We start from the raw sequence: 13,774 nt of genomic DNA on the forward strand, positions 1-13,774 counted from the left end.
GAGGTCTTTTTGGAGGTCCCCGAGGTCCTCGGCCTCCTTTTTGTCACCCAAAATTGGCCTCGACACCTTCTGGAGGTCCCCAAAAACCTCCTGGAGGTCCCCAAGGTCCCCAAGGAGGCCACCAAGGTCCCTGTAGAGGCCACCAAGGTCCCCATGGAGGCCACCAAGGTCCCCAAGGAGGTCCCTGAGGTCTTTTTGGAGGTCCTCGGCCTCCTTTTTGTCACCCAAAATTGGCCTCGACACCTTCTGGAGGTCCCCAAAAACCTCCTGGAGGTCCCCAAAATCCTCCTGAAGGTCCCCAAAATCCTCCTGGAGGTCCCCGAGGCCCCGGAGGCCACCCCCGGCCTCCGCGTCCCCACCTCGGGGGTGTCCCCAAAGTGTCCGAAATGTCCCCAAAGGAGGTCCCGGGGGGGGGCTCAGGGGGGTCCCCCCACCTCCATCTCCACCTCCTCCTCCTCCCGGGGGACCCCGACCTCCATCGGGAGGTCCCCAAAATCCTCGGAAGTGTCCCCAAAATCCTCCCGGAGGTCCCCGAGGTCCTCAGGGGTGTCCCCGAGGTCCTGGGGGTCCCCAAAATCCTCCCGGGGGTCCCCAAAATCCCCCTGGGGGTCCCCAAAATCCTCCCGGGGGTCCCCAAAATCCTCGGAAGTGTCCCCAAAATCCTCAAGGGTGTCCCCAAAGTCCTCGGGGGGGTCCTCGAGGTCCCCAAAATCCTCCTGGGGGTCCCCAAAATCCTCCCGGGGGTCCCCAAAATCCTGCTGGGGGTCCCCAAAATCCTCCTGGAGGTCCTGGAGGTCCCCAAGGTCCTTGGAGGTGTCCCCAAGGTCCCCAAAATCCTCCTGGGGGTCCCCAAAATCCTCCTGGAGGTCCTTGAGGTCCTCCTGGGTAGACCTGAGGTCCCCAAGGTCCCCAAGGTCCTCGGAAGTGTCCCCAAAATCCTCCTGGAGGTCCCCAAGGTCCTCGGAGGTGTCCCCAAGGTCCCCAAAATCCCCCTGGGGGTCCCCAAAATCCTTCTGGGGGTCCCCAAAATCCTCCTGGAGGTCCTTGAGGTCCTCCTGGGTAGACCTGAGGTCCCCAAGGTCCCCAAGGTCCTCGGAGGTGTCCCCAAGGTCCCCAAAATCCCCCTGGGGGTCCCCAAAATCCCCCCGGGGGTCCTCAAAATCCCCCTGGGGGTCCCCAAAATCCCGCTGGGGGTCCCCAAAATCCCCCCGGGGGTCCCCAAAATCCTCCTGGAGGTCCTTGAGGTCCTCCTGGGTAGACCTGAGGTCCTCGGAGGTGTCCCCAAAGTCCTCAACGGTGTCCCCAAGGTCCCCAAAATCCCCCTGGGGGTCCCCAAAATCCTCCCGGGGGTCCCCAAAATCCTCCCGGGGGTCCCCAAAATCCTCCCGGGGGTCCCCAAACTCCCCCCGAGGGTCCCCAAAATCCTCCTCGAGGTCCTCCTGGAGGTACCTGAGGTCCTCCTCGATGTCCCCGGGGCCCCGCGGGACGTCCCCGAGGTCCCCAAAGGGCCCGACCAAGGGGTCCCCCCCCCCCCCAAGGCTCCCCCATTTCCAGCCGGGGCCTCCGGACCCCCGGCGGGGTCAAGGCGGCCAACAAGGCCTTGGCCAAGCGCGGTGGCCACCGGGCCACCCGGGCCACCTCGGCCAAGCGGCGGGCCACCCGGGGGACGTCCCCTTCCAGGAGGAGCCTGGTGGCCCTGGTGGCCAAGGGGACGCAACCCCAGCGCTCGGCCAAGCCCCAGAGGGTGGCCGGGGGGGCCACCAAGGCGGTGGCCACCGCGGCCTCCAAGCCGGCCACCAAGTAGCGGCGGGCCAAGGCCACGGCGCCGTCGGCGGCCCCCGGGTGGACGGGGGGGGACAGTTGGGGACAGGGGGGACCCCGGCAGCCGTGGAGGTAGTGGAGGAGGAGGAGGAGGGGGCGGCGGGGGGCGAGGAGGAAGGCCACGGCCTCCTGGCGGGCCTCGCTGAAGGAGCCGGCCAACATGGCCTCCAAAACGGGGGAGGAACGAGCCAAAAGGGCCCGGGTGGCCGGGAGGCCCGGGGGGGAGCCGTCGGGGAGGAGGAGGAGGTCGTGGGGGGAGAGGGAGTAAGGGCAAGGGGGTGGCGAGGCGGGGGAGGACCTGGAGGAGGGGGGAGGAGGTGGGGTGGAGGTCAAGGAGGTTGGAGGATGTGGGGTGGAGGAGGTCGAGGAGGTTGGAGGAGGTTGGGATGGGTTGGAGGAGGTCAAAGAGGTTGGAGGCCAAGAGTTGGAGGAGGTTGGAGAAGGTTGGGATGGGTTGGAGGAGGTCAACGAGGTTGGAGGCCAAGAGTTGGAGGAGGTTGAGGAGGTTGGAGGAGGTTGGGATGGGTTGGAGGACCTTGAGGAGGTTGGAGGATGTGGGGTGGAGGTCAAGGAGGTTGGAGGAGAAGAGTTGGAGGAGGTCGAGGAGGTTGGAGGAGGCTGGGATGGGTTGGAGGACCTCAAAGAGGTTGGAGGCCAAGAGTTGGAGGAGTTTTTGGAGGTTGGAGGAGGTTGGGATGGGTTGGAGGACCTCAACGGGGGTTGAGGCCAAGAGTTGGAGGAGGTCGAGGAGGCTGGAGGAGGTTGGGATGGGTTGGAGGACCTCAACGGGGGTGGAGGCCAAGAGTTGGAGGAGGTTGAGGAGGTTTGAGGAGGTGGAGATGGGGTGGAGGACCTCGAGGTTGGAGGACATGGCTTGGAGGACCTCGAGGAGGTTGGAGGATGTGGGGTGGAGGAGGTCGAGGAGGTTGGAGGAGGTTGGGATGGGTTGGAGGCCCTCAAAGAGGGTTGAGGCCAAGAGTTGGAAGAGTTTTTGGAGGCTGGAGGAGGTTGGGATGGGTTGGAGGACCTCAACCGTTGAGAACATGGCTTGGAGGACCTCGAGGAGGGTTGAGGCCAAGAGTTGGAGGAGGTTGAAGAGGTTGGAGGAGGTTGGGGTGGGTTGGAGGACCTCAAGGAGGGTTGAGGCCGAGAGTTGGAAGAGTTTTCGGAGGTTGGAGGAGGTTGGGATGGGTTGGAGGACCTCAAAGAGGTTGGAGGATGTGGGGTGGAGGAGGTTGAGGAGGTTGGAGGAGGTTGGGGTGGGGTGGAGGACCTCGACGGGGGTGGAGGCCAAGAGTTGGAGGAGGTTGAGGAGGTTGGAGGAGGTGGAGATGGGGTGGAGGACCTGGAAGAGGTTGGAGGACATGGGTTGGAGGAGGTTGGAGGAGGTTGGGGTGGGTTGGAGGACCTCGAAGAGGGTTGAGGCCAAGAGTTGGAAGAGTTTTTGGAGGTTGGAGGAGGTTGGGGTGGGTTGGAGGAGGTCAAGGAGGTTGGAGGCCAAGGGTTGGAGGAGGTTGAGGAGGTTGGAGGAGGTTGGGATGGGGTGGAGGACCTGGAAGAGGTTGGAGGACATGGGTTGGAGGAGGTTGGAGAAGGTTGGGGTGGGTTGGAGGACCTCGAAGAGGTTGGAGGCCAAGAGTTGGAAGAGTTTTTGGAGGTTGGAGGAGGTTGGGATGGGTTGGAGGCCCTCAAAGAGGTTGGAGGCCAAGAGTTGGAGGAGGTCGAGGAGGCTGGAGGAGGCCGGGATGGGTTGGAGGACCTCAACGGGGGTGGAGGCCAAGAGTTGGAGGAGGTTGAAGAGGTTTGAGGAGGTGGAGATGGGGTGGAGGACCTCGAGGTTGGAGGACATGGCTTGGAGGACCTCGAGGAGGTTGTAGGAGAAGAGTTGGAGGAGGTCGAGGAGGTTGGAGGAGGTTGGGATGGGTTGGAGGACCTCAAAGAGGTTGGAGGCCAAGAGTTGGAAGAGTTTTTGGAGGTTGGAGGAGGTTGGGATGGGTTGGAGGAGGTCAAAGAGGTTGGAGGCCAAGAGTTGGAGGAGGTTGGAGAAGGTTGGGATGGGTTGGAGGACGTCAAGGTTTGAGGACATGGCTTGGAGGACCTCGAGGAGGGTTGAGGCCAAGAGTTGGAGGAGGTTGAGGAGGTTGGAAGAGGTTGGGATGGGTTGGAGGACCTCGAGGAGGTCGGAGGATGTGGGGTGGAGGTCAAGGAGGTTGGAGGCCAAGGGTTGGAAGAGTTTTTGGAGGTTGGAGGAGGTGGAGATGGGGTGGAGGACCTGGAAGAGGTTGGAGGACATGGGTTGGAGGAGGTTGGAGGAGGTTGGGATGGGTTGGAGGACCTCAACGGGGGTTGAGGCCAAGAGTTGGAGGACGTTGAGGAGGTTGGAAGAGGTTGGGATGGGGTGGAGGAGGTCAACGAGGTTGGAGGCCAAGAGTTGGAGGAGGTTGAAGAGGTTTGAGGAGGTGGAGATGGGGTGGAGGACCTCGAGGTTGGAGGACATGGCTTGGAGGACCTCGAGGAGGTTGGAGGATGTGGGGTGGAGGAGGTCGAGGAGGTTGGAGGAGGTTGGGATGGGTTGGAGGACCTCAACGGGGGTTGAGGCCAAGAGTTGGAAGAGTTTTTGGAGGCTGGAGGAGGTTGGGATGGGTTGGAGGACCTCAACCGTTGAGAACATGGCTTGGAGGACCTCGAGGAGGGTTGAGGCCAAGAGTTGGAGGAGGTTGAAGAGGTTGGAGGAGGTTGGGGTGGGTTGGAGGACCTCAAGGAGGGTTGAGGCCGAGAGTTGGAAGAGTTTTCGGAGGTTGGAGGAGGTTGGGATGGGTTGGAGGACCTCAAAGAGGTTGGAGGATGTGGGGTGGAGGAGGTTGAGGAGGTTGGAGGAGGTTGGGGTGGGGTGGAGGACCTCGACGGGGGTGGAGGCCAAGAGTTGGAGGAGGTTGAGGAGGTTGGAGGAGGTGGAGATGGGGTGGAGGACCTGGAAGAGGTTGGAGGACATGGGTTGGAGGAGGTTGGAGGAGGTTGGGATGGGTTGGAGGACGTCAACGGGGGTTGAGGCCAAGAGTTGGAAGAGTTTTTGGAGGTTGGAGGAGGTTGGGATGGGTTGGAGGAGGTCAAAGAGGTTGGAGGCCAAGAGTTGGAGGAGGTTGAAGAGGTTTGAGGAGGTGGAGATGGGGTGGAGGACCTCGAGGTTGGAGGACATGGCTTGGAGGACCTCAAGGAGGTTGGAGGATGTGGGGTGGAGGAGGTCGAGGAGGTTGGAGGAGGTTGGGATGGGTTGGAGGACCTCAAAGAGGTTGGAGGCCAAGAGTTGGAAGAGTTTTTGGAGGCTGGAGGAGGTTGAGGTGGGTTGGAGGACCTCAACTTTTGAGGACATGGCTTGGAGGACCTCGAGGAGGGTTGAGGCCAAGAGTTGGAGGAGGTTGAGGAGGTTGGAGGAGGTTGGGATGGGGTGGAGGACCTGGAAGAGGTTGGAGGACATGGGTTGGAGGAGGCTGGAGAAGGTTGGGATGGGTTGGAGGACCTCAACGGGGTTGGAGGCCAAGAGTTGGAAGAGTTTTTGGAGGTTGGAGGAGGTTGGGATGGGTTGGAGGACATCAAAGAGGTTGGAGGATGTGGGGTGGAGGAGGTCGAGGAGGTTGGAGGAGGTTGGGGTGGGGTGGAGGACCTCGAAGAGGTTGGAGGCCAAGAGTTGGAGGAGGTTGGAGAAGGTTGGGATGGGGTGGAGGACCTCAAGGTTTGAGGACATGGCTTGGAGGACCTTGAGGAGGGTTGAGGCCAAGAGTTGGAGGAGGTTGAGGAGGTTGGAGGAGGTTGGGGTGGGGTGGAGGACCTCGAGGAGGTCGGAGGATGTGGGGTGGAGGTCAAGGAGGTTGGAGGCCAAGGGTTGGAAGAGTTTTTGGAGGTTGGAGGAGGTTGGGATGGGTTGGAGGAGGTCAAAGAGGGTTGAGGACAAGAGTTGGAGGAGGCTGGAGAAGGTTGGGATGGGCTGGAGGCCCTCAAAGAGGGTTGAGGCCAAGAGTTGGAAGAGTTTTTGGAGGCTGGAGGAGGTTGGGATGGGTTGGAGGACCTCAAGGTTGGAGGACATGGCTTGGAGGACCTCGAGGAGGGTTGAGGCCAAGGGTTGGAGGAGGTTGAGGAGGTTGGAGGAGGTTGGGGTGGGTTGGAGGACCTCGAAGAGGTTGGAGGCCAAGGGTTGGAAGAGTTTTTGGAGGCTGGAGGAGGTTGGGATGGGGTGGAGGACGTCAACGAGGTTGGAGGCCAAGAGTTGGAGGCCCTCAAGGTTGGAGGATGTGGGGTGGAGGAGGTCGAGGAGGTTGGAGGAGGCCGGGATGGGCTGGAGGACCTCAACGGGGGTGGAGGCCAAGAGTTGGAGGAGGTTGGGGACATTTGGGGACACGAGGACAGGGTGGAGGCCCTCGATTTTGGAGGCCGTGGCTTGGAGGCCCTCGAGGAGGTTGGAGGACAAGAGCTGGAGGAGGTCAAGGAGGTTTGGGGACACAGATTTGGGGACATTTGGGGACATGAGGACAAATTGGAGGCCCTCGAGGTTTGGGGACACGAATTTGGGGTCGTTTGGGGACACGAGGACAAATTGGAGGCCCTCGAGGTTTGGGGACATGAATTTGGGGTCGTTTGGGACATTTGGGGACACGAATTTGGGGACGTTGGGGACATTTGGGGACACAGGGAGGGGTTGGAGGCCCTCGAGGAGGTTTGGGGACACAGATTTGGGGACGTTTGGGACATTTCGGGACACGAGGTCGGGGTGGAGGCCCTCGATTTTGGAGGCCGTGGCTTGGAGGCCCTCGAGGAGGTTTGGGGACACGGATTTGGGGACGTTGGGGACATTTGGGGACACGGGGAGGGGTTGGAGGACCTCAAAGAGGGTTGAGGACACGAATTTGGGGTCGTTTGGGACATTTGGGGACACGGGGACGGGGTGGAGGCCCTCAAGGTTGGAGGCCGTGGCTTTGAGGACCTCGAGGAGCTTTGGGGACACGGATTTGGGGACGTTGGGGACATTTGGGGACACGGATTTGGGGACGTTTGGGGACACGAGGACGAATTGGAGGCCCTCGAGGTTTGAGGACACGAATTTGGGGTCGTTTGGGACATTTGGGGACACGAATTTGGGGACGTTTGGGGACACGGGGACGAATTGGAGGCCCTCGAGGTTTGGGGACACGAATTTGGGGTCGTTTGGGACATTTGGGGACAGGGATTTGGGGACGTTTGGGGACGGTGGCCCCCCGGGGCCAGCCGGGGCCTTTTGGGTGGTTTTGGGGCCAATAATGGGGGATTTGGGGACGTTTGGGGTCGTTTGGTGGCCCGGGGGGGACGCGGGGACGTCACCGGGGGCCGCGGGGTGGCCCCGAGGGTCTCGTCCTGGGGGGTGGCCGCGTCTTCTTCTGGGGGGGCCTGTGGGGTGAGGAGGGCAAGGATGGTCCCAAATGGCCCTAAAATGGCCCCAAAATGGCCCCAAAATGCCCAAATCCCAAAATATCCCCCCAAAAGTCCCAAAATGGCCCCAAAACCCCCCAAATGGCCCCAAAACCACCCAAATGGCCCCAAAACCCCCCAAAATGGCCCCAAAACCCACAAATAAATGACCCCCGACACCCCCCAAATGGCCCCAAAACCCCCAAATCCCAAAATATCCCCCCAAAAGCCCCAAAATGACCCCAAAACCACCCAAAATGGCCCCCAAACCACCCAAAATGGCCCCAAAACCACCCAAATGGCCCATAAACCACCCAAAATGGCCCCAAAACCCCCAAATAAATGACCCCCGACACCCCCCAAATGGCCCCAATGTCCCCAAATGTCCCCAGTGTCCCCAAAATCCCCAAATCCCAAAATATCCCCCCAAAAGCCCCAAAATGGCCCCAAAACCACCCAAAATGGCCCCAAAACCACCCAAAATGGCCCCAAAACCCCCCAAAATGGCCCCAAAACCCCCAAATAAATGACCCCCGACACCCCCCAAATGGCCCCAAAACCCCCAAATCCCAAAATATCCCCCCAAAAGCCCCAAAATGACCCCAAAACTACCCAAAATGGCCCCAAAACCACCCAAAATGGCCCCAAAACCACCCAAATGGCCCCAAAACCCCCCAAAATGGCCCCAAAACCCCCAAATAAATGACCCCCGACACCCCCCAAATGGCCCCAATGTCCCCAAATGTCCCCAGTGTCCCCAAAATCCCCAAATCCCAAAATATCCCCCCAAAAGCCCCAAAATGGCCCCAAAACCACCCAAAATGGCCCCAAAACCACCCAAATGGCCCCAAAACTCCCCAAAATGTCCCCAAAACCCCCAAATAAATGACCCCCGACACCCCCCAAATGGCCCCAAATGGCCCCAAAATGCCCAAATCCCAAAATATCCCCCCAAAAGTCCCAAAATGGCCCCAAAACCACCCAAAATGGCCCCAAAACCATCCAAATGGCCCCAGAACTCCCCAAAATGGCCCCAAAACCCACAAATAAATGACCCCCGACACCCCCCAAATGGCCCCAAAACCCCCAAATCCCAAAATATCCCCCCAAAAGCCCCAAAATGACCCCAAAACCACCCAAAATGGCCCCAAAACCACCCAAAATGGCCCCAAAACCACCCAATTGGCCCCAAAACCACCCAAAATGGCCCCAAAACCCCCAAATAAATGACCCCCGACACCCCCCAAATGGCCCCAAATGGCCCCAAAATGGCCCCAAAATGCCCAAATCCCAAAATATCCCCCCAAAAGTCCCAAAATGGCCCCAAGACCACCCAAAATGGCCCCCAAACCACCTAAATGTCCCCAAAACTCCCCAAAATGTCCCCAAAACCCACAAATAAATGACCCCCGACACCCCCCAAATGGCCCCAAAACCCCCAAATCCCAAAATATCCCCCCAAAAGCCCCAAAATGACCCCAAAACCACCCAAAATGGCCCCAAAACCAACCAAAATGGCCCCAAAACCACCCAAATGGCCCCAAAACCACCCAAGATGGCCCCAAAACCCCCAAATAAATGACCCCCGACACCCCCCAAATGGCCCCAAATGGCCCCAAAATGGCCCCAAAATGCCCAAATCCCAAAATATCCCCCCAAAAGTCCCAAAATGGCCCACAAACCACCCAAAATGGCCCCCAAACCACCCAAATGGCCCCAAAACCCCCCAAAATGGCCCCAAAAGCCACAAATAAATGACCCCCGACACCCCCCAAATGGCCCCAAAACCCCCAAATCCCAAAATATCCCCCCAAAAGCCCCAAAATGACCCCAAAACCACCCAAAATGGCCCCAAAACCAACCAAAATGGCCCCAAAACCACCCAAAATGGCCCCAAAACCACCCAAAATGGCCCCAAAACCCCCAAATAAATGACCCCCGACACCCCCCAAATGTCTCCAATGTCCCCAAATGTCCCCAGTGTCCCCAAAATCCCCAAATCCCAAAATATCCCCCCAAAAGTCCCAAAATGGCCCCAAAACCACCCAAAATGGCCCCAAAACCACCCAAATGGCCCCAAAACCCCCCAAAATGGCCCCAAAACCCACAAATAAATGACCCCCGACACCCCCCAAATGGCCCCAAAACCCCCAAATCCCAAAATATCCCCCCAAAAGCCCCAAAATGACCCCAAAACCACCCAAAATGGCCCCAAAACCACCCAAAATGGCCCCAAAACCACCCAAATGGCCCCAAAACCACCCAAGATGGCCCCAAAACCCCCAAATAAATGACCCCCGACACCCCCCAAATGGCCCCAAATGGCCCCAAAATGCCCAAATCCCAAAATATCCCCCCAAAAGCACCCAAAATGGCCCCAAAACCACCGAAAATGGCCCCAAAACCACCCAAATGGCCCCAGAACTCCCCAAAATGGCCCCAAAACCCACAAATAAATGACCCCCGACACCCCCCAAATGTCCCCAATGTCCCCAAATGTCCCCAGTGTCCCCAAAATCCCCAAATCCCAAAATATCCCCCCAAAAGCCCCAAAATGGCCCCAAAACCACCCAAAATGTCCCCAAAACCCCCAAATAAATGACCCCCGACACCCCCCAAATGGCCCCAAATGGCCCCAAAATGGCCCCAAAACCCCCAAAATCCCAAAATGTCCCCAAAAGCCCCAAAATGGCCCCAAAACCACCCAAAATGGCCCCAAAACCACCCAAATGGCCCCAAAACCCCCCAAAATGGCCCCAAAACCCCCAAATAAATGATCCCCGACGCCCCCCAAATGGCCCCAAAATGTCCCCCAATGTCCCCGATGTCCCCAAAATCCCAAAATGGCCCCAAAGCCCCCAAAATGTCCCCCAAAACAGCTCCCAAACCACCCAAATGTCCCCAAATGCCTCCCAAACCTCCCAAAACCCCCCAAAATGCCCCCAAAATGTCCCCAACCCCCCCAAATGTCCCCAATTGTCCCCCAAACACCCCCCAAACCGTCCCCAAATGTCCCCAAAATATCCAACCCCCCCAAAATGTTCCACAAATGCCCCAAAGCCCCCAAAACTCCCCCAAAATGGCCCCAAACACCCCAAAACGCCCCCAAACGCCCCCAACACCCCCCAAATAAATGCCCCCAAAATGACCCAAAACGCCCTAAAATGCCCCAAAACGCCCCCAAACGCCCCAAACCTCCCCAAAATGCCCCCCAAACGCCTCAAAATGCCCCAAAACGCCCCAAACCCCCCAAAATGCCCCCAAACGCCCCAAATCTCCCCCTAAAGCCCCCCAAAACGCCCCAAAACGCCCCCAAACACCCCTAAACCTCCCCAAAACGCCCCCAACACCCCCCAAATAAACACCTCCAAAATGCTCCAAACCTCCCCAAAATGCTCTAAAACTCCCCAAAATGACCCAAAACACACTAAAATGCCCCAAAACGCCCCAAAACACCCAAAAACGCCCCCAGGACACCCCAAAACGCCCCTAAGACACCCCGAAACGCTCCCAAATGCCCCAAAACGCCCCCAGCACCCCCCAAGTAAACGCCCCCAAAATGCCCCAAACCTCCCCAAAATGCTCCCAAACTCCCCAAAATGACCCAAAACACCCCAAAATGACCCAAAACACCCAAAAACTCCCCAAAACACCCCAAAACGCCCCCCAAACGCCCCCAAGACACCCCAAAACGCCCCTAAGACACCCCAAGTAAACGCCCCCAAAATGCCCCAAACCTCCCCAAAATGCTCTAAAACTCCCCAAAATGACCCAAAACACACTAAAATGCCCCAAAACGCCCCAAAACACCCAAAAACGCCCCCAGGACACCCCAAAACGCCCCTAAGACACCCCGAAACGCTCCCAAACGCCCCAAAACGCCCCCAACACCCCCCAAATAAACGCCCCCCAAATGCCCCAAACCTCCCCAAAATGACCCAAAACGCCCCAAACCCCCCCAAAACGCCCCCAAACGCCCCAAATCTCCCCCAACCCCCCCCAAAACGCCCCAAAACGCCCCCAAACACCCCTAAACCTCCCCAAAACGCCCCAAACACCCCCCCAAATAAACGCCCCCAAACGGCCCCAAAATGCACCAAAACCCCTCAAACCCCCCCAAAATGCCCCAAAACCACCCAAAACGCCCCAAAATGTCCCAAAATGCCCCAAAACGTCCCCCAAACGCCCCCAACCCCCCAAAAAACGCCCCCAAACACCCCAAAACTCCCCAAATAAAAGCTCCCAAACCCCCCCAAAATGCCCCAAACCCCCCCAAAATGCCCCAAACCCCCCCAAAATGCCCCAAAACCCCCCAAAATGCCCCCAAACCCCCCCGAAACGGCCCCAAAATGCCCCCACCTCCCCACCCCCGTGGCGCTGTGCCCGCAGGAGGGCGATGGCGTCGGCGGCGTAGAGGCCGAAGGCCGGGGGGGGCTGGTAGGGGGCCGGGGGGGGGGGAGCCGCGGGTCACCCCCAAAATGCTCCCAAACTCCCCAAAATGACCCAAAACGCCCCAAAACGCCCCAAAACGCTTCCAAAACACCCAAAAACGCCCCCCAAACGCCCCCAAGACACCCCAAAACACCCCTAAGACACCCCAAAACGCTCCCAAACGCCCCAAAACGCCCCCAGCACCCCCCAAGTAAACGCCACCAAAATGCCCCAAACCTCCCCAAAATGCTCTAAAACTCCCCAAAATGACCCAAAACACACTAAAATGCCCCCAAACCACCCCAAAACGCCCCCCAAACGCCCCAAATCTCCCCCTAAACCCCCCAAAAATGCCCCCACATGCCCCCCAAACGTCAAAAAACGCCCCAAATGCCTCCAAATAAACGCCCTTAAAATGCCCCAAACTTCCCCAAAATGACCCCAAACCACCCCAAAACCCCCCAAAATGCCCCCCAACCCCCCCCAAACGCCCCAAATCTCCCCCAACCCCCCCCAAACACTCCCAATTACCCCCAAACCTCCCAAAAACGCCCCCAATCCCCCCAAAACGCCCCCAACACCCCCCAAATAAACGCCCCCAATATGCCCCAAACCACCCCAAAATGCCCCAAAACCCCCCAAAATGCCCCAAACCCCCCCAAAACGCCCCCAAACGCCCCAAATCTCCCCCTAAACCCCCCAAAAATGCCCCACATGCCCCCAAACGTCAAAAAACGCCCCCAAACGCCTCCAAAACAACGCCCTTAAAATGCCCCAAACTTCCCCAAAATGACCCCAAACCACCCCAGAACCCCCCAAAATGCCCCAAACCCCCCCAAAACGCCCCCAAACGCCCAAATCTCCCCTAAAGCCCCCAAAAACGCCCCAAAACGCCCCCAAACCTCCCAGAAACGTCCCCAAACACCCCCAACACCCCCCAAATAAATGCCCCCCAAATGCCCCAAAACCCCCCAAAACCCCCCAAAACGCCCCAAAATGACCCAAAACCCCCCAAAACGCCCCAAAACGTACCCCAAACGCCCCCCAAACGCCCCCAACCCCCCAAAAAACGCCCCCAAACGCCCCCAACCCCCCCCAAAACGCCCCCGAACCCCCCAAAACTCCCCAAATAAATGCCCCCAAACCCCCCCAAAATGCCCCAAAACCCCCCAAAATGCCCCAAAAACCCCCGAAACGGCCCCAAAACTTCCCCACCTCCCCGCCCCCGTGGCGCTGTGCCCGCAGGAGGGCGATGGCGTCGGCGGCGTAGAGGCGAAGGCCGGGGGGGGCTGGTAGGGGGCCGGGGGGGGGAGCCGCGGGTCACCCCCAAAATGCTCCCAAACTCCCCAAAATGACCCAAAACTCCCCAAAATGACCCAAAACACCCAAAAACGCCCCAAAACGCCCCAAAACACCCAAAAACGCCCCCAAGACACCCCAAAACTCCCCTAAAACACCCCAAAACGCTCCCAAACGCCCCAAAACGCCCCCCAACACCCCCCAAATAAACGCCCCCAAAATGCCCCAAACCTCCCCAAAATGCTCTAAAACTCCCCAAAATGACCCAAAACACACTAAAATGCCCCAAAACGCCCCAAAACACCCAAAAACGCCCCCAGGACACCCCAAAACACCCCTAAGACACCCCGAAACGCTCCCAAACGCCCCAAAACGCCCCCAACACCCCCCAAATAAACGCCCCCAAAATGCCCCAAACCTCCCCAAAATGCTCTAAGAACTCCCCAAAATGACCCAAAACACCCTAAAATGCCCCAAAATGCCCCAAAACGCCCCCTAAACACCCCAAAACGCCCCCAAACGCCCCCCAAACGTCAAAAAACGCCCCCAAACGCTTCCAAATAATCGCCCTTAAAATGCCCCAAACTTCCCCAAAATGACCCCAAACCACCCCAAAACCCCCCCAAAACGCCCCAAACCCCCCCAAAACGCCCCCAAACGCCCCAAATCTCCCCCTAAAGCCCCCAAAAACGCCCCAAAAACGCCCCCAAACCTCCCAGAAACGCCTCAAAACGCCCCCAAACACCTCCAAATAAACGCCCTAAAATGCCCCAAACTTCCCCAAAAT

General features: G+C 58.7%; 1 protein-coding gene across 1 annotated transcript; it reads right to left on the minus strand.

Annotated features, from left to right (window-relative positions):
- Nucleotides 1-220: 220 nt before the first annotated feature.
- On the minus strand, nt 221-12,977 carry LOC311221732 (uncharacterized protein; the record flags this gene model as incomplete). Its single annotated transcript, XM_084307119.1, has 2 exons — nt 221-7,236; nt 12,904-12,977. Coding segments are annotated over 2 exons (7,090 nt in total), but the record flags the coding sequence as incomplete, so codon positions are not given.
- Nucleotides 12,978-13,774: the final 797 nt, after the last annotated feature.

Source organism: Netta rufina, assembly GCF_964035555.1.
Source record: "Netta rufina genome assembly, contig: SCAFFOLD_146, whole genome shotgun sequence".
Lineage (NCBI taxonomy): Eukaryota > Metazoa > Chordata > Aves > Anseriformes > Anatidae > Netta > Netta rufina.